The following is a 21,342-nucleotide window of genomic DNA, read 5'->3' as shown; positions in this document are numbered from 1 at the left end:
TAATTTAATATTAAAGTTTTACTTGTTAAAAATATATATCACAAGGATAATTTGATAAAATATGCATCCAAATAATCTTATATTCCTCCAACCAAACACTGTAATCTTACATTATTGCTAAGCAAACCAAATATAGTAATACAATATTTCCAGAGTAATGTTACATTCTAATAATCTTATTCTCAAAGATAATCTTACATTCTATGAACCAAACACACCCTAAGTTTCTGCATAAATTTAGCATCAAAAATTATTCTATTGACTTTGAAACCAATATCTAAAAATTTCCTAAATACACTTTTTAAAATATTTGAAACTTATCCAAATAATGCCTAAACCATAATTGACAAACCTTTATCTTATTTAAACATGAAAACCAAATAAAACCAAACTTCAATTGTGATAATTAATTTTATGCAAAATTTCTTTGGAAGCATTTCCAAATGAGCTCCCTTCAAAACACTTTTTTTACATATCAAATATCAAAATGTATATGTCAAATCTCATACCAAAAAACTTTTCAAAGTAAAAGGTGATATATTTGAGCATTAAATCAAAACATGACATATATCTAATTTTAATGCTAAAAATTATAAAATTTTACTGTACAAAATATTTTTACATATAACAAAAAGACTTAAACCAAACATAATCTATTTATATGCCACTACTTGAAGAGTAAAGAATGTATACATGTTTAGTGACTATTTACAAATGAATCAAAAGTTCAATAATAATTTTATAAATTTTAAAAATTTAAAACCAAAAACACTATTTCAGCATAGTTTAGTGATTATTTGTGCACTTTAGCCAATCTTAAATGGCGTAGAAGGATCGGCATAGCAACTTTAAAGTTACCTCAAAGCCATTCACTGATTGTTACATTTATAAATACATATAAAGGACAGGTAAAACAATATTCCGCTCCTCTCCACAGCACCCGTAGCGGCGGCGGCGGCGGCGTAAAGGGAACCGCCTCTTTCCTACTCAAAAGCAGTCTAATCCTCCTGCGAAGACCAGCTTCTTTTCTCTCCCTCCCGCGAAAAACCTTTTTTTTCCCGAAAATTTCAAATCGTCGGTAACATATCCAGGTACGCTAGCTTCAGGTTTCCCTTTTGATTGTCCCCGCATTCATTTCATTTCATCATCGATTTCGTATTTTCAGTTTCGATTTTATTGTTTCCGAAGATGTTACTTAGGCCTTTTGAATATATGCTTTCTCTGCTCTCTAAATATATATAATGCTATTCGATTAGCTTTCCACACCCCCCCCCTAATGTTGTCCGGTTAGAAATTAGCCTTACATGTAATATTTCTTTTTGCATTAAGGAGAAAATGGTGATGCTTAATTGGTGTTATATATAAATAGTGAATGCCATTGAGTAATGATTGTTAGAGGAGGGTCATAAACAAGATATCCCTTTAAAAAAATTAGAGTTTCACTTTAGCTTTTCAATTAGTAATAATGAGAAATGATTATCTTTTTGCATATAGGTGCAATATGTGTAGTCTACATTGATTATAGATCTTGCTGTCACTCGAACGTGTATACAGTTTCAGATTTTAGATATCAAAAATCTTACCATTGGAAAGAATAGCATGAATTCAATTCTTTTACCAGTCAATATTCCTTTTAATACTTTTAGATGTTTATTGGTTTCTGATTTTTCAGCATTGAATACAATTCTTTATTGCCTTTTAAATGAGAAATTTTGAGTATGTTAGCCTTTGTTTGTTTGGACTTGGGTGTGAGAGCCAGATACATGTATGTTTAATTATTTTTTATAAAGTTTTCCATGTATTTGGGGGGTCATATCCCTGTACTCATGAATTATGTCTGAATATGTATCAAAGGTATTAAATGTCGGAGATAGGTGCTTCAAGAGAAATGAAGAGTTAAAGCATTGTGGATGTTTAGTGTCTTCTAAGAATATGAACCCATTCCTGATTCTGCCAATAAAATCTTCTTCCTTTGTGACATCTACTTGTCTTGTACCCAAAACAAAACATAATTAATTTTTATTTAACGCTTTTGAAGTCTATGCATTAAATAGATGCAGTGCATTTGGATTAAGCCGGTAATTTCCCATTTGTAGTGGATGAAAATTTTAATAGGCTCGCCCATCAGAAATATCAAACATTGAATTCTTTTTATCTTGTTGAAAGTGCTAGGCATGTGTTAATATTGCTTGTGTTTTATATAACGTGTATTACTACAACTAAGTGATCTCTTTGTATCTCTCCCCTGCTCTAGGTTTAGATTGCGAATGGCTAAAGTTAGAAAAGTCAAAATGTCTGATTCTTTTCATAAAAGAGTGAATCCTTATCTATTGCCCTCTTATCCTAAGAAGGCCGGCAAAGGTTCTCTAAAGGAAAAATGTTTAAAAGCTTTGGGGAAGAAAGATTGGGAAGCTGCAAAATGTTCAGTTTGTTTGGAGTTCCCGCACAATGCTGTTCTCCTCCTTTGCTCATCTCACGATAAGGGTTTCCACCCTTACATGTGTGCGACTAGCAAGCGCTTTTCCAACTGTCTCAAGCAATACAAGAAAGCCTACACTAAAGTTGCTTCAATTGGCTCGATGGATGATTCAAGTATTATTTCAGGTGTGGGGAAGCCCATTGAAAAGATGGAAGTTCCAGAGCTTCTCTGCCCGCTCTGTCGGGGACAAGTTAAGGGCTGGACAGTGGTAGAACATGTACGGAAATATCTCAACTGGAAAAAAAGGGCATGTATGCAGGACAAGTGCTCATTTGTTGGAACTTACAAAGAGCTTAAGAAACATGTCAGGGAAATGCACCCGCTAGCACGACCTCGACAAGTGAATCCTGTACTTGAAGAAAAATGGAAAAAGCTGGAAAACGAGAGAGTGGAATGATGTAATCAGTACAATTATGTCATCGACGCCAGGAGCAATGGTGTTGGGAGATTATGTGATTGATCCGAGGCATCATGGTATCTACAGAGATGAATATGATTCAGATGATTCTTTTGATGACCCTTTTGATGATTTTATTCATCTAGATTCATCTGTTCCCTTACGCGGTAGATTAATGGACTGTGACCTATTTGGCGATGATGGCTTTGGGATGCGACATGTTTTCCGTGCTTTTTCCCCAGTAACACGCACTTGGCCTACTCGCCTGTTGGGAACAGTGGGACTACCCTAGGGTCCGAGGACGTAATAGAAGACGATAATTTCTGCGTCTGTCAATCACATGGTGGAGTTTATACCTTCGTATCAGGTAAAGTCGGTAATCATATATGTTCAGTTCCCTCCGTCATGCATAGCTGGTATCATTTCTTCATTATGCATAGCTTCCATTTGACAGCATCGGACATTAAAACATTCTTTCTGAATTCTTTGCTTTAGACACTGGCTGGCAACATTTGCTGATGCTGCTCTTGGTGACCCCTCTATTCTCCATGTTATGGATAGAGAGAGGATAATCATTTGATACACTTCAGGTTTGACGTTCAGATCGATTATGATGGAATTTCTCTTTTAAACCTTGAACTTGATTCCGGATGGCAATCAAAGCACTCAAAGTCGTTCAATCGATAAAAAATGAAAGTTATGTGTTCAATTTCAAGTCTGGCCATTTGTGCTTGAGCCTAATTTTGAGTTTGAATTGAAATTACAATGCTGACTAAAAATAAAAACAAAAAAGTGGTGTCTTTTCGACCCAAGTTTATGATATGAAATAGGTTAGGTGGCTATAATATACGGTTTCAATAATTTGCCCCCAAAATCAATAAATTTCATTTAAGACAGACCCCAAATGTTCACATCTACAGGTAGTCCACTTCATTTGCTTTCATGAATTACAAGCCATCCAAAGAAAAAAAAACACCAATCCCTTTCACATCCCTGTTTTCCCATTGTTGCTTACTGTTTGTCCCGTGATGGATATCAATGTCATTCAACAGAACTCAAGTAGTTTGATAATGTATCACAAGTACATGCGTTGATTTTGATATGAGTAGATGGAAATGTAATTGCCGAAATGAAAATGTCAAAAATAAATAGGGGGAAGACATGGTCTCTGTCTAGACAAGCCTAATGTTTGCTTTGATTAAGCCCTTTTTCCCGACAAAGGGCGACACACCATTTATGGATTTGAAGCATTATGAGACTCCTTACTGTTTCACCAATCTCATTCATTTATGGTTTTTTAATCAAAACTTCGAATAAAGTTAATTGTGCATAACAAAACAGCCAATAGGAAATAGACAAATGTCAGCACATAGCTCACTACTTGGCTTTCATCTATATCATAATAATAGCATATGAATCAATAATAATCTCGCCCAAAAAGTGAGAAGAAAATTCCATAAACTATTCCCATCTTTTTCTCTATAATTAATTTAATTGTAAGCTGTACACTTTCTCATTCCTATCCCCGCTGCATATCTTCACAAATCACATTCCTTGGTCACCCAAGAAAACTAAATACATCACCAGAATCCAAATTTATCTACCTCCTTTCAATGTACAAGAGCCCTGCCCCTTCATCCTCTCGATCATGGTGGTGGGGCGATCATCCAAATTTACCCAGCAGCACTTCCAGAAAACGCTTAACTTCAACCATCAGTGAATGGCTTGTTTCAGTGTCTTCCACATCAGGGGCATCGTAATTTCCCAGTAACGGCAATTCTTCAATGGTGCGGTCGAGATCAAAAGTGCCATTTCCTCTGCGCCCAGATATTTTAAATCCGATTTGCCTTCTCACGATGCTCTTCTCTACCTGTCTTCGATGAAAATTCTTCCAATAAAATCTCGAAACCTTTTTGAGTAGTGTTTCGGACCAACAGCTGATATCAAAGTAGGATCTGCTTGTAGGGATTTGTATGCATGCTCAAATTTCTTGTTGATATCGTAATCTTGTAAGTTATGGATAATGCCGAAGTATAAGATTACTTCATAAACCTCACCACTAAGCGAAAAGTGAACGACTCCACCCTGCGTACTTCTTCTCGCCATTCGCTCCGCTCTTGCTGGCATGTTTGCTCCTAATCTAATCAACGGTTTCCTGATAAAACAAAATTAAATACCAAATCTGAATAAGCATTTCTTCATCATCTAATCAAATAACTAGAGATTTTTCACAATATTGCACCTCACAAAAAATCAGTAATGGAAAGTTGGAATTTCATTCTAACATGCTCATTCAAATTCACGTTTACTCGAACTTGGGTGTTAATGTCGGAAAAAGGTATATAATTGACACAAGTATGTTCAAATTTTTTCTTACTCCCCCACCCCTAATATCTCTACATATGTTCCCGATACATATATTGGAGACAGGTGTCGGATATTGGTACTTTAAGAAAATGAACAATTTGAGTAACATGGCAAATTCGATTCACAAAAAAGTATTGTAGGCCATACCAAGAAGGAAAATCTAGAAATGGTATGCCTTACAGACAGGGATCAAAATCATTCTGAGAACAAGACATTTTAAAAAGAACTACTAGGATAAAGTTTGAAGCTTTAGAACACACAATCAACAATTAACCAATATATTTAAGAGAAAATAACCTCAGTGACCGAAAATTCCTTATAATATACGATTTTAACCAACTTTTTTACGATTTGCCAAAATGACCAACAAAATCGCAATGCGATCTCTAAATCGCAACGCGATCTCCATTATCGCAATTCAGTTTCCAGATTCGCAACGCGATTTTGACCATCGCATTGCGATTTTGACCATCGCATTGCGATTTTTGAAATCCGCGTTACGATTTTAGATAATCGCAATGCGAATATGTAAATCGCAACGCAATTCGGACTATCGCAACGCGATAATACGTGATCGCAACGCGATTCTGACTATCACAACGCGATTCTGACTAACGCATCACTTAATTTCAAATTCGCAACAGGTTTTAGTTTCGCAATACAAATGAGTATATAACTACTACGCAGCAGCATCAACTCATAACCTAAATCCCTAAATCGCAACTCATTCCATCTCCATCTATCACTCTCTCCGGCGACATCCGTTCCTATATCCAACGACATCCTTCCCCATCCGGCAACATGTTTTAGTTTCGCAGCTCGTTTGTTTAGTAAATTAATTTACAATAATGAAATCATCTAATGTTGATCATGTTTGGATAGATTTGTATTTTGGAGGGTCATGAGAGAATGTTCATGGTGTTTTACAATATATGCCTTTACCCATGAATCTTCAACTAAAACTGTCATTAAAAAAGTTAACTTATGAAACTCTAATGTTACGTGTTACAAATAAATTGAATTTAGATCCCTTAAGTGGATTTAGGTTATCTTATCAGAGAAAAGGTAAAGTTTATTTGTTAACCGACAATGAAGATGTTGAACGATTCATTGCTTACATTAGTGTTTCGCAAGATGATGTTACATTGTATGTTGTTGAACCTAGAAGCAGTGAAGTTGGGTCAGTAACGGGTAGTAATCAACTAAGTTTTTCAACCCCAGTTTATGGTGCTCAAAATTTAATGGTTCCACCACAATTTCATCACCAAGCAAATTTTGTTTCACCACATTTCTAATACCAAACACAATCTCAAAACCCACAACCTTTCCCTAATCCAAATCCCAATCAACTTTCAGCACCAAATTTCGGTTTTCGTATTAACCAGTTAGACGATGATGAGCCAACAGAAAAAATTGTGAGTACTAGTCGGTATTCGAAATTTGATCTTGGTCAATACCCGGACTTTGATCTTGGTCAATACTCGGATTTTGATGATGTTTCAGAAGAAGAAACAGACCCTACGTGTAATGATTTTGATATTGGTCAATACCCGAATTTTGATGATGAAACAACCGCTGTCGATGAAGATGTTGTTGATGATAATGAGGAGGAAGTTATGACTGTGAATGGACATGTTGAACATCATTCTGTAATTCATATAACACTAAAGAAGAAAAAAAGAAGAAATCCCCGAAGAAAAGTCCCCAAAGAAAATGTCACGGGAGTATAACTGGAATATGTCAGAATTACTTCAGATACCGGAAGAAGAATTGGTAAAAATAACAGTTGATTGTTACACAAAAATTATTCGTATCAAGAAAGATGATTGTTTTGATACAAAGGAAGACTTGAAGATAGATTTGTATACGAAATGTGTGGAAGATGGCTATCAACTAAAAGTTAACAAATCAAGCAAAGATCTTTTCGAAACAAGGTGTATGATTGACAATAACTGTACGTGGCGTATGATTGCAAAGAGGATAAAAGATTGCGAAATGTTTCAAGTTAGGACTTTTATTGATAAACATACATGTTCAAGAACCCAAGTTTTTCCTCACCATAGACAGGCAAACAAAAAAGGTATTGGGTGGTTTTCTGGCTGAGTTAATGTTTTTGAATGGCAGGGTATATCGGGGACATGAAATTATGACTGACATGAATGCTCGGTTCAAGATTAGTAACTCATATTCTCAAGCTTGGAGAGCCAAATGTTATGCCTTGGAATTGTTGAGGAGGTCGCCAGAAGCATCGTTTGCCCAACTGTCGGCTTTTTGTCAAAATTTAAAGTTGAAAAATCCTGGGTCGGTAACTCATATCAAAACAGATAGAGATGGACGCTTTGAGTTGTTGTTTATCGCCATTGGTGCTGCGGTTAGTAAATCAATATAATTTTGTTGACTCATTTTTGTTAGTTACATGCATTTCACATTTAAATGATTATATTTCTTGTGTATATGATTTTGTAGATTCGTTCGTTTATTACTTGCATGCGCCCAATTATTATATTTGACGGAGCACATTTAAAAGGTCGATACCTTGGAGTAAACTTATTAGCAGTAGACATGAATGCTAACAATGGGATACTACCAATAGCTTACGGGGTTGGCAAATCTGAAAATATCTGATTCATGGACATGGTTTATGGGGCATCTTAGGGATTGCATAGGTTCTATTAGCAATCTGACAATCATATCCGATAGGGCAAACTCAATTGACAACGCTGTTAGAAGATGTTTCCCATATGTTTTTCATGGACTTTGTGGTGTTCATTTATATAGAAATCTAAAATCAAAGTCTGCTGGTATAAAAAATACAAATGGACATATTGGAAGGCTGTAAAAGCTTATCGGGAAGTGGATTTTAATAAGCATATAAATTGTTTAAGACGTGTTTTGCCTCAGTGCGCTCAAACACTAGAAGATGTCGGGTTTGAAAGATGGTCAAGAGTACACCAACTTGGAGCAAGATATAGTTTCATGACGTCTAATAGTGCAGAATCAATCAACGCTCTAAGTCGTCAATCCCGGAAATTACCCATTACTATGTTAATGGAGTTTTTTCGAGCATCTATTCAATAGTGGTACTACAAGAAAAGAAACCATGCAGTATTATTTCTTTAAATTCATAACTTATCATATAATTTACTAAGTATTATTTATTTAAATTTACAGGAACATTGGAACATCGTGTTTCACCATGGACTGAAAAAAGATAACGAAACGTGTTGTGAAGTCAACGTCATGGAGAGTTGAACCATGTTCAAACACTTTGTTTGAAGTACTGGATAATAACTTAAATGGGCTTGTCGATCTAAATGCAAAGACGTGTAGTTGTATGAAATGACAAACATCTGGTTATCCGTGTGGCCATGTTATAAAAGTTGCTCTTCATCTAAACCAAGATGATTCAAGCACATATGCTATGAATTGCTACACTACAGAAGTATATCGACAGACTTATGCCGAGATTATCTACTCTATTCCACATCCTTCTGAGTGGGACATACCAGATGACTTACAAATAGTTTTGCCACCAGCCATGGACAGAAGGCTACCTGGCATACCAAAAAGTCACGATCGTATACCGTCTAAGGGTGAAGAGAAGAAGAGATCGACATGTAGTCGGTGCAAGGAAAGTGGTCATACAAGGTTGACATGTGGATCACCAGTGCCATCACAATCATCTTTTCCTCTACAAAAATATGGATCATCATCAAAATCCAAAGCTCATATGGTGTCAAGCAAAAGGCAATCAAAATCACAATCAAAATCAAAATCACAATCAAAATCAAAATCCCAATCACAACTGGCTTCACCTTTTGAGACTATTAAAGTGATTTTTAAATGCAAACATTTTATTATGTGTATTTTATGTGTAAACTTTTAACATTTTCAGTTAGTCCCATGTATATTAGTAATTTGAGTTTGAACATTGCTATGATTTGTTCAGTTGTTAACACTTATTACACATTCATTTGACTATCGCAACGCGAATATGACTATCGCAACGTGAATTTGAATATCGCAACGGGATAATCGCAATGCGAAAATGACTATCGCAACGCGAATTTGACTATCGCAATGGGATAATCGCAATGCGAAAATGACTATCGCAACGTGAATTTAACTATCGCAACGCGAATTTGACTATCGCAACGAGATAATCGTAATGCAACGAGAAAATCGCAACGGGAATTTGACTATCGCAACGAAAAATCGCAAAGTGTATTAGACTATCGCAACGCGAATATGATGCAGATTGAAATCAACAAATCAACTTTTACATTTCAATCAATTAAACAAGCACAAATAAGAATTATTTACACATCAATAATCAACTTTTAATCAATTAAACAAGCACAAATAATAATTATTTACACATCAATTAAACAAATCAACTCTTATTATATTATTTTTCTCATCAATTAAACAAATCAGACTTTTAAGAATCAATTACAATAAAAAGTGTACCCCAGACAGTTGTTTATGCTTATCAATTTCACGCATCTCACTTCATGATTAACCTGGAGGAACCAAACATTTGCTCAAATAACACTTTCTACACATCTAAAACCAACAAACAACAAATTATTATTGAATTCTAAGTACTTAACAACACTTGCATTTGACTTACAAATTGTTTATGGACACTTTCATAACGCGGATACAGGTAGGCAGCGTCTCGAATATATCGCTCTAGCCATAAAATGTTAAAACCACAAGCCTATTGCACCTCTATCTCTATCGGTGGGAGATAGAAACTATGTACTTCCTGTCGTCAAACGCTCCAAGCACATGCATACGAGAGGACCACAATCCCCTCTGACTTTCGACGTTTGTTGTGGCGCGGTCTCGTCTCTGATAACTGTAACATTGAACTTCTTTGGCTTCTTGTTTCCAGAATAAGTCCAATAATTAATCACATCCAAGAATTTAGCCAAATGAGAGCTCCATCCTTTAATAATATCTCTCAAATCAAACAATGAAATGTAATTTATCATGCTATCATATACTATTGTCTTCAGGGATGGGAGTTGATGCTCGACGAGAAGCCAATGAGTACGTTCCAAAACAGGGATAAACACCTACAATCATAAGTAATAATTCAAATTGCGCACTTATTTATGAACACTTTAAAATATTTTAAAAAATAAATACTAACCTTATCGACCTCCTACCTGCAGGATAAAGTTTAGCTTGTCCATTAGCCAACACATATGATTCTGTCGTTGATTCTTCAAGTAAACTACGTGACAAGACGTAGGCATAATTGTATATCGCATATTTTTTATTTTTATTTTTCTTCAAAGCCCTTACTATTAGAAGATGTGACACTCATGCATCAATATGTTGTTTTACAAAAAAAGACATATATTAGTGAATTACATAAATTTAAAAAAAAATTAATCAAAATAAAATATAAGAAGAAATATAAGACTTACCCCCCATCGAAATAGCCATTGTCTTCAACCCCTAATAACACACCCCACCAAGACCGTTCAATCAACAAATGCATATCATTGTTGAGTTTGTATATATCAGCGTAACACCCCTTGCTCCGCTCATGTAGATAAAAATCAACTGCGGTCTTAGCCCAAAGGGTATTATCCAGAATTATTTCCGGTAGTTTTTTCTTCTCCACTTCATCTGCCGGAATGGTACTGGCCGGTAACTTATACGAAAGCCAATAGTCATCCATCATGTCTGGCATGGGAGGGGGTTTCTCAATAATTCGATATAATATGCCGTGTGAATCGGGCTCTAGAATGTTGGGAGGGACCTCTTCAACGATGACAGGGGCCTCTTGAACTGTGGGAGGGGACTCTTGAGGGATGATAGGGGCCTCTTGAACGATAGAGATGTCTCTTGAACGATGACAGGTGAGTCGGGCTTCTTCTTACAGAGTCTTTGCACTATTGGGGTGAACGGAGAACTAATGGCACATGCACGCCGTCTGATGCGTGAACCCTATCGTGCAAGAAAAACCCGACGTAAAGCATCCACCTTATCGGACCGCTAAAAATAAATTAATACATAAAATCAGTAAATAAATATACATGATATTAAACAGTGAAAACAAAGACAAATATGTTTCAAACTTGCACGGTATTCACCCAAGTCATTATTCTATCATAGTTCACAAAATGCATCATATAACATTCCGGAAATAAGCACTTATATAAACATTTAAAAGGACAACATATAGGTTTAGTGCATGTTCAATGGCAACATAAAGGGTACTAGTTTATTCTTCAAACTTAAATTTGCAACACTGTGAAGTTAGTATTTGTCTTTGTCTTTTGGTTGAAGTAATGCAATTCATTCAAGTTTCAATTTGCAGAAGAAGAATAGTTTCTGAAACTTAAAATCGCAACACGAAACTTAAAATCGCAACACGAAAATGATTATCACAACGCGAATTTAACTATCGCAACGCGAATTTGACTATCGCAATGAGATAATCGCAACGCGAAACTAAATTCGCGTTGCGATAGTCATTTTCGCATTGCGATATCCCGTTGCGATAGTCATTTCCGCGTTGCGATAGTCGTTTTCGCATTGCGATTATCTCGTTACGATAGTCAAATTCGCGTTGCGATAATCATTTTCGTGTTGCGATAATCATTTTCGTGTTGCGACTATTATTCTTCTGCAAATTGAAACTTGAATGGATTGCATTACTTCAACCAAAAGACAAAGATAAATACTAACTTCACAGTGTTACAAATTTAAGTTTAAAGAATAAACTACTGCCGAATGAATTTACTAAGGAATCCAAAAGACAAATATGAATTTACTGACTTTAACCAAAAGACAAAACAAAGACAAATACTAAGTTATTTTAGAACTGTTTAGCAGTATTGGCAGCAACCGAATGAATTTACTAAGCAATCCAAGTGAAATTGTTAATCTAAGTGAAATTATTAATCTAAGTGAAATTACGAGTAAATCAAGTTAAATGAAAAATCTTAAACTTACCTCGTTGCGTAGAGTATGAACCTCATTCTGTAACGATGCTACCATCTCACGTAGAGCCGCTACATCACCACGTAAAGTAGATACCTCCTCACGCCATTCACCATTGTCATCGCGTAAAGTACTGACCTCCTCACGTAAGACATTGACCTCATCACGTAACTCCCCTAACTCATCCCGTGGAGGTGGAGAACAGAGAGATAAATGTCGTGGCATCTTTGCCGGTCGCCTATCATGAGGTGATGGTGGAAAAGAGGCTCGATGATGTGACATAATAGGTGATGGCTCTCGTTATAGAGGTGTATAGTGTGGTTGATCAGGTGATGGCTCTGGGTGAGGTGATGGCTCTCGAAGTGGAGGCTGCTCATCATCCGTGCCATCAAAAAAACGCTTACTAACTTACCACCAATCAGTGGCAAGCTCAGCATCCGTGGGTGTCAGCCTCTGTAATGGAGTGTTAGCCTCCTAACAATATAAAAGCTCAAATAAAGTTAAACGTGTACTAGTAATAACTTGTTTATATATGGTAGTATTTGTGTTAACTTACATCATTTATTGTCGTATACCGTAGTAACTCTTCCCAAATCAACAGTCGCCGTTTCCTCTTCCAGGAAACAGCCCTAGGAATATCATTTGAAGTTTTGAATGCATATGTCTGCATGTCGGGAAAAGCCTTAAATATCCAAATCTACAAACAATATAATACACAAACATTAGTAATTGTTAAAATAATTAATTATAATTTTGAAAATATTATATAGAAATTCTTACCTTAAAAGCTCAAATAAAACCTAACAAAGTGTATTTGGAATCATCGCCACGCAAACTTTTTCGGTCATCAAAGGCAGACGAAAACTTATTCCAGGTAACTTTCTATAAATACGAACCCCACGGAAATATGTTTCATGCATTTAGGTCCTATACCAATAATATTAGGTCCTTAGGAATAGGTTGTCTGCCCTCTCTGTCTAAAAAGCCGGCATGCAAAAGTACTAAAAGGCAGACTCAGACAACATCGACGTCTTCCATCCGAGTAAAACCATCTTTCTTATTAAATAATCTCGTCAAGTCGTCGACGTGTAAATTTGGCTTCTCTATTGACAGCTCAGGAAAAACCCGGGATAACCATGATGGGCGAGTAATATGACTAGTGTATCGACCTATATCATCGTGTCCGAAGCGTAGACCAATGATTAAGCAAAACTCCTCCCGCCCAAAACACGTATACGCCGATGAAAAATGAAACAATATCTCTTCATTACCACGTTCTATACTCTCGGGTAGATCGCGTGTCATGGTCTGAAGCCACAGATGGGTCAACATAATATCTCCACCCGTGGCCCGAAGCAAGTATCCTCAAACAATTATCTTTGTACATGTGAAAGTTTCGACGCAATTGTAGTGACTATGCTTATTTTATTCCTTAAGGTCAATTGAGCCGAAAAAAGTTCTACAAAAACAATAAACATACAAAGTTAGATATATCAAAAACTACACTGTGAAGATATACAAAAAACAATAATAAACATAAAACGTAGTAGTTTATTCTTCAAACTTAATTTTGCAACACTGTGAATTTCGTATTTGTCTTTGTTTTTTGGTTGAAGTAATGCAATTCATTCAAGTTTCAATTTGCAGAAGAATAATAGTTTCTGAAACTTAAAATCGCAACACGAAAATGAAAATCGCAATACGAAAATAATTATCGCAATGCGAATTTGACTATCGCAACGAGATAATCGCAACGTGAAATGGCTATCGCAACGAGATAATCGCAACGTGAATTTTGTCGTTGCGATTTTCATTTCGCGTTACGATTCTCGGTTTCAAATGATCATTGTCTAAAATTGAACTTAAATGAATTGCATTACTTCAACCAAAAGACAAAACAAAGACAAATACTAACTTCATAGGGTTAAAGACTAAACAGTAGCAGTATTGGCAGCAATCTATTATTGAAATTACCAGTAAACTTATCATTAATTTCAATATAAAAAACCTAATAATAATGCAAAAATTTCAAAATAAAAATAATTAAAAAAAACTAACACTCGGTGGTTGATTTAGTTGATTTTCTATTTCTGATCGTGAATGATTGTGAGGGTGGCTCTGAGAGATGGAGATAGACGGATTTCGCCAGAGATAGGGACGGATTTCACCGAAATGGGGACGGATTTCGTCGGAGATGGGGACGGATGTCGTCGTAGAGAGTGAGAGATGGAGATGAGACTGAGTTGTGATTTAGGATTTTAGGTTAAGAGTTGCGATTACGGGTAAATATTCGTGTTTGGAATTTGAAAATAAAATACGCGTTGCGATACTAATGGCGCTTTGAAAATCGCATTGCGATTTTATATTATCGCAACGCGATAGTCAGAATCTCGTTGCGATAGTCTGAATCGCGTTGCGATAGTCCGAATCGCGTTGCGATCACGTGTTATCGCGTTGCGATTTACATATTCGCATTGCGATTTACATATTCGTATTGCGATTATCTAAAATCTCAATGCGGATTTCGAAAATCGCAATGTGATGGTCAAAATCGCGTTGCGAATCTGAAAACTGAATTGCGATAATGGATATCGCGTTACATTTAGAGATCGCGTTACGATTTAGAGATCGCATTGCGATTTTGTTAGTCATTTTGGCAAATCGTAAAAAAGTTGGTTAAAATCATATATTATAAAGAATTTTCGGTCACTGAGGTTATTTTCTCTATATTTAAAATCTAAGCTCTTTTGAACCACAAAAATAGGGACAACCAAAAATACCTGTCAGATAGAACCATGTTCATGTCTTGTAACTCTACTTCAAGGAACCTACAACCCTGCAAATACTTTTCATTTTGATACGAATCTTTATTGCCTGCATAATCATGCATAGTCAAAACTGTATTCTTATTTCAGCGGATATTCTCCTTTCAGATTTAGCACAAAATAGAATGATTGTCTCCTCACCAGTGCGCAAGAGAAACGGTGATAATCCTATTTGATCACCTCTATTATCATCACGAAAGTGTAGTCCAACCAAAAGACTGTAATCCATGATTCTCTCAGCCTCCAAGAACTCACAATCTCGATCGATTTGCCTACAACCATTTGATTACAAAAAAGTTATCGATAAATAGGCGAAGGATGAAGAGGGAAGCTATGGGTTGCAAAAAAGGGGGGTTAAAAATGTAAAATAGCTTACTTCATGAGTTCCTCAAACCAATTTCTTTGGAGGTGAAACACGAAATTCAGATCCAGGTCTTTAAGGGTTGTTTCATCGATTTCCTCTTTTGGCTTATCAGTTGAGCGGCCATGGGAGGATCCTTTAAGGTCAAACCGTCTATGGATTCGGTACTCATAACAGAACAAATTACCCATCACAATGAACCGGGTCTAGAATTTAACAATAATAATCATAATTGAAGATGTGTTGTGTCCCCTATGCAAGATGTCGGATGATTCTCCTCTCATTTTTTTTTTCTCTTGTCCGGTGGTGTGGTCTCTTTGGAATAAGTTTTTAAATTTTTGGAGGATTTGTTCTGTTTTACTAGAGGATGCTAAAAGCTTTTTTCTAGCTTGGGATGATTTGAAGTCCACCTCTTCGATTTGGCCTTTTATTCCAAGGGTCGTTCTTTGGACCACTTGGAAAATGAGGAATTTTGTGGTGTTTGAAAGGGGAAAGTTTGATAAGGCAGAATACTTCTTTTTAGCAAGGTTTAGGCTTACTTCTTGGTTCTTAGCAAAGTATAAAGAAGTGTCTATTCCTAAGACTCACTCATTTTCGATCCTTCTCTTGGGGACTTAGTTTCTATCCACTCTAATCAAATTACACCTAGTTTACCTTGGTCTTTCCTCCTATGGGTTTTGTTAAATTAAATGTTGATGCTGCCACTACAAGGGATTGGAAGAAAAGTGGGTTAGGAGGAGTTTTAAAAAATTTCTCAGGTTCTACTATAGGCTATTTCAAGGAACCTGCTGGTCCGGGAGCTCCTACGTTGATGGAGTTAAAGGCTATTCTTATGGGATTGTCTTTCTTTGCAAATTATCGACAGAAGATTAAGGACTGTTTGATTATAGAGAGTGACAGTAAGGTGGCTGTGGATTGGATTAAGGGGGTTGAATTATGTCCTGTTGTTTATGCCTTCTTTATTAAAGATATTGTTCATAGGCTTAATGCCTTTGAAGGTGTTGTTAGATGGGTTAATAGGACAACCAATTTAGAGGTTGATGTCTTAGCTAAAGAAGGCATAGGCTGAGTTAGTAAAGTTGTTGATGGTTGTTTAGGGTTGTTTCTTGATTTTCTGTGTTTTGTAAGGGGATTACTATTGTTGTTTTCGTTGTAATTTATTATGTTGAATAATATATAGGCACTCTTTTCCCCCTTCCGCTGATTAAGGAGCTTCCATACAAGATCCATTAATCAAGAAAGGAGTTTTTAACGAGGCCTAGCATTCTTATAAAAAAAAAAACCTTCTTTTCAATTTATGTCAAACGCATAACTTCTGACGACCAACTGGTTTAACACAATGCACGCCATAAAATTTTGTTACAAGGGAGTTTTCATACCGACAAACATGTTGGTAATAACTCGGAAGCATCCTTATAAGAACCTGACATCATTAATAGAACTTTAGATTCAATCCAAGCATCCTGATGCTATATATGTTTAATTTAACTGAGTGTAATGTCAAAAAAAGAGAAACAAACAACATTTCCAATTCTTTAAGTGTCAAACGAGAAATTCATGCATCAAAACACGTAACAATTTTAAAATGAAAGTCAAATGAGTTGGCAACTAACTTTGACTTCAGATTTCTTGACTGTTTTTATCAAGAATCTGTCATCTTGAGTAAGGTAAAAGAAGCTTCCACTCTTCCCCAGAGAAGAAAGCTCTCTAAGGGCATCATTTCCGCAAATAGCCAGCATGTAATCAGCAGGATCAACTTGGAATAGCTCCCTCAAATGTCTGAGACACACAAAAGGGAAGCCCAAAACAAGTGAAATACGACCAATAGCAAAAGGTGACTGATAACAGAATCTAAGGAAACTGTTATGCAATAAAGCAAGCTCATTGCGAAGAATATCTACTAAAAAGCATAAGGATCATACCGAAACACAACCTGACAATAATCCTTCCACCAGAACTCGGCGGATTGATGAGGCGGAGTAAGCTTGGATCCTTCACTCGGAAACCTCATCCAAAACTTCTCTTTTGGATCAAAATCTGTCGGCTTCAAAACCCGCAACATCAAAGCATGTTTCCCAACAGAATACCTACAACAAAATATTCAACAAAAGTAAATTAAACCCTCAAATCCAAATATCAAACACATAGACACATCCACACCAGAAAGGAAATCAAACAATATTTCACCTGATACCCAATTGCAAATTAAGCATTAAATCATAATTCTTATGGTCTTTAGAAATCAGTTGTCCAGGTTTCTTAATATCCCCACTAAAACAACAAGAATTTCTTCTAAATTCCCTAAACCCATTTCTGTAAATCATCGAGGTTTCAGCATTATCGATTATATCGCAAGTAATGTCTCGTTCTTCACCATCATTTTCCCATATGCAAATCCTGGGGAAATTAATGATTCTTTCCCCTAAGCTTCCCCTTCCATCACAATGCTCTTTCCAGATGTTCCCATTATGTAATGTTCCGTTTAACTGTTGAACTTTTTTCATGTTATCTTCGTTCCAAGGTCCGATATAACGGCTTCCGTCTGGCCAGGAGAAAACTCCGTCCCCTTTGGGGGCTCCTTTATCTCATTGCCTTTCGTACCGGTTTTTGTTCGACCAAGTCAATGTTCCACGACCGGAGATAACGCCGTTTTTCCATTCTCCGATGTACTCGTTCCCGTTACTCCAAACATAACGCCCGTATCCGTCTTGTAGGTCTTTCTTCCACGACCCTTCATAGTAATCCCCATTGGCGTAACGTTTAAGACCGTACCCATATTTCCGATTGGAGATCCAAGACCCGCAATACGTGTCATCGTCGGATCCGATAAACGTCCCGCTTCCATCCGACCCGACTTGAAATCCCCTTCATAAGTGGCTCCCGACGGCCACGAGAACTTCCCTTTCCCGGAAGCTTTCCCTCGCCGCCACTCGCCTTCATACATGCACCCATCTTTCCAAAGGTACTTCCCCGATCCATGAGGCGCGTTCCCGGATAAGCCACCTGTGTAAATATCGCCGTTGGGGAGAACCTTCTCGATAGCAGCATCCGCACCTGCTGTTGTAGGAGTTTTGGGACTCACGCGCCGGATCCGGTGGTTGTGAGACATAGGGGGAGTAATAGCAACCACGAGGCGACCTCTCTCGTCGTCGGATTTTTTTCTTTTTGGTGTTGCAAACGACGTCGCTCTGCTAACTTAACAGTTTCTGAATCTCTCCTCCCTTTCCAACTCTTTGTCTTACCTTTTTCTACCATGTGAATCACTTGGTTTCTTTCTTCGACTTACTGCATTTTTTATTGCATGGAGTGCAAACAGAAAAGAACCCGAAAAGACGCCGACTGAGAGAAGAATATTTTCTTGCGACAAATTTCTTCTTTTTTGTTGGTGGATTTGTGAAAACGTTATGTGGCTTTGGACAAATTTCTTCTTTTTTGTTGGTTTTGTTAAAACGTTATGTGGCTTTGGAGAAATGGGTGGGAAATGGAATCCTGCAAAACAGAGAAGTGAAATGGAACCAATGCAAAGGAGATCGCACAAATTAAGGATAAACTAAATTTTAGGCACTAATCTATTAGCGAGTTTCTATTCTAGTCATTAAACTATTGTTTTTCTAAAAACATTACTGATAATATATTTTTTACTTATTTAATCACTTGATTTTAAATAGGGTAAACTACGCAAATGGTTACTAATTTTTGTGTATGTATTCATTTTCACCACTGATGTTTGAAAAGTCACAAATTGATCACTAACATTATCGTTTGTTACAAATTGGTCACTCGTCATTAACAGCCACTAATAAATCATTACTACAGTAACGAAATGCTGACATGGCACATTAGACCAGTTGACTCAGCATATTTAACCAACCGTTTGACTCTTCTTCTTCTTCAAATTAACCATAATGAAAAAAAAATCAAGGATGACAAGGTATGTTGATTTATTTTTGTAGTTTGCTTTGTTTGGATTGGATCAGCTTTATAAAAGCTATTATTATGTTGAAGGAAGCAGAAGCAACCATAGTTGACGATACCGGAACTGAGACAGGACATATAATCGTCATCGCTATTGGGGGTAAAAATGGTCATCCTAAGAAGGTTGATTTTATAATTTTCTCCTGTGAACTAGAGTTTATTGGGTCTGATTTTCGGATGTCTTATGCTTCTCTAACTTAACATTTCTTTCATTTTCAGACAGTAAGCTATATGGCTGAGCGTGTTGATAGGCATGAATCATTTGACGTAGTGTTTCAGGTACACATTGATTTCTTCCTTTTCATACTAAACTTGAAGATATATTCATGTTTCATATTTTAAGTTTAGTGTTAGGTTTTTGTACTGAATTGTCTGTGTTGTATCTCATGATAAATGCATAGAGACAGGCGAAACTATTGCTATTAAGAAGGTTCTTCAAGACAAAAGATACAAGAACCGTGAATTGCAGACCATGCGTACTCTAGACCACTCTAATGTTGTCTCTCTGAAGCATTGTTTCTTTTCAACTACCGAAAAAGATGAGCTCTATCTTAATTTGGTGCTCCAGTATGTTCCGGAGACTGTTCACTGTGTTATCAAACATTATAATAAGATGAGCCAAAGGATGTCACTGATATATGTTAAACTCTATTTTTACCAGGTATATGCTTGGTTAAGATATTTACTTTTGTTATTTTATTTCCATCTTTTACATCTATGTGGAAACAAGAACCCATGATGCCATAATATGCAACCCTTAAATGAAATTGGTAATATCTTCATCTTTGTGCCGATTTGCAGAGCACTTGCTTACATTCATAACAGTATTGGTGTGTGCCACAGGGACATAAAGCCTCAAATTTATTGGTATGTTTACGAGCAACTTGATAGACGCTTTCTGTTTGGTGGTTACTAAAGCTATATCAGTTTTAAAATATTTAATGACAATGGACAGACATCGTCCGGAATGGGTTTGGTTGTTCAATAACTTCGGAAAGATAATTGAGTTTGGCAAGGGAAAAAAAACAATCCAGCATTCTGGTGAATATATGCATGCTAATTTATTGTAACGTGAAATCTGAAATTTATAGTGAAAAGCTTTGCAATCTCAAAATTTTAAACGTGAAATCTGAAACTTATAGTGAAAAGTTTATGACAAGCGTAAAACAAGAAGAAGAAGAACAAGAAGAGTCAAACGATTGGTCAAACATACTGAGTCAGTTAGTTTAACGTGCTACGTTAGCATTCCGTTAACGATTGTTAACGTTAAGTGGTCATTTTGTAACAAATGATAACGTTAGTGATCGATTTGTGACTTTTCAAATATCAGTGGTGAAAACGAACACTTACCTAAATATTATTGACCATTAGCGTAGTTTACCCTTTTAAATATTTAATGACAGTGATGGATCTATGAATTACATATGAGGGTCCAAAATCTTAATAAATCTTTTTCTAAAAAATTGAGTATCCAATTTTGTTCTCTTTCCCTTAACATATTAAATTAATTTTTTTAAATAACAAATATGCATTTACTCGCTTAGGGACTTGGTACATACCCTTTTAACATAAATGAATGTTATATGATTTATTAAAAAAATTTATTCTCAAAATTTAACCAAAATAACTTGTCAAATATTTATACCAAATTTTATATTCTCTTTAACACTCCTTTTTTTTCTTCTCCTCAGTTATTCTTAATCGTCACACAACTAAAATCAATTATTATTTTTATTTGTAAACGAGTATAGTTGAGTTTGAATATTGTTGAGTTTAACTTGATTTCAAAAGTTTAAAATTGAGTTGAATAGATTTCAAATCTAAATTGAAGTTCAACTTGCTCGAGAAAACTTAAACACGAATTTTCAGACTTAGGTCGAACTTGAGTTCGATTTCAAGCTCGAATCTAAACTTTAAGTACATGAAAATCTTATATTATATTTATTTAAAAAAATAACAAATAAATGTTAAT

At 36.0% G+C, this 21,342-nt stretch overlaps 1 protein-coding gene and 2 pseudogenes across 1 annotated transcript; 2 read left to right on the top strand and 1 right to left on the bottom strand.

The window, feature by feature from the left end:
* Positions 1 to 922: 922 nt before the first annotated feature.
* LOC120154502 lies at positions 923 to 3,533 on the top strand (annotated as a pseudogene).
* A 1,089-nt stretch (positions 3,534 to 4,622) lies between these two features.
* LOC120154468 lies at positions 4,623 to 18,686 on the bottom strand (annotated as a pseudogene).
* Positions 18,687 to 19,305: 619 nt separating this feature from the next.
* LOC120154525 (glycogen synthase kinase-3 homolog MsK-3-like) lies at positions 19,306 to 20,309 on the top strand (the record flags this gene model as incomplete). Its single annotated transcript, XM_039166247.1, has 5 exons — positions 19,306 to 19,326; positions 19,401 to 19,493; positions 19,590 to 19,651; positions 19,761 to 20,030; positions 20,163 to 20,309. Coding segments are annotated over 5 exons (570 nt in total), but the record flags the coding sequence as incomplete, so codon positions are not given.
* Between the last annotated feature and the right edge of the window lie 1,033 nt (positions 20,310 to 21,342).

This window comes from Hibiscus syriacus, unplaced genomic scaffold, assembly GCF_006381635.1.
Source record: "Hibiscus syriacus cultivar Baekdansim isolate YM2019G1 unplaced genomic scaffold, ASM638163v2 tig00111131_pilon, whole genome shotgun sequence".
Lineage (NCBI taxonomy): Eukaryota > Viridiplantae > Streptophyta > Magnoliopsida > Malvales > Malvaceae > Hibiscus > Hibiscus syriacus.
The sequence above is the reverse complement of the archived record's forward strand: the minus strand, read 5'-3'. Positions and strand labels throughout refer to the sequence as shown.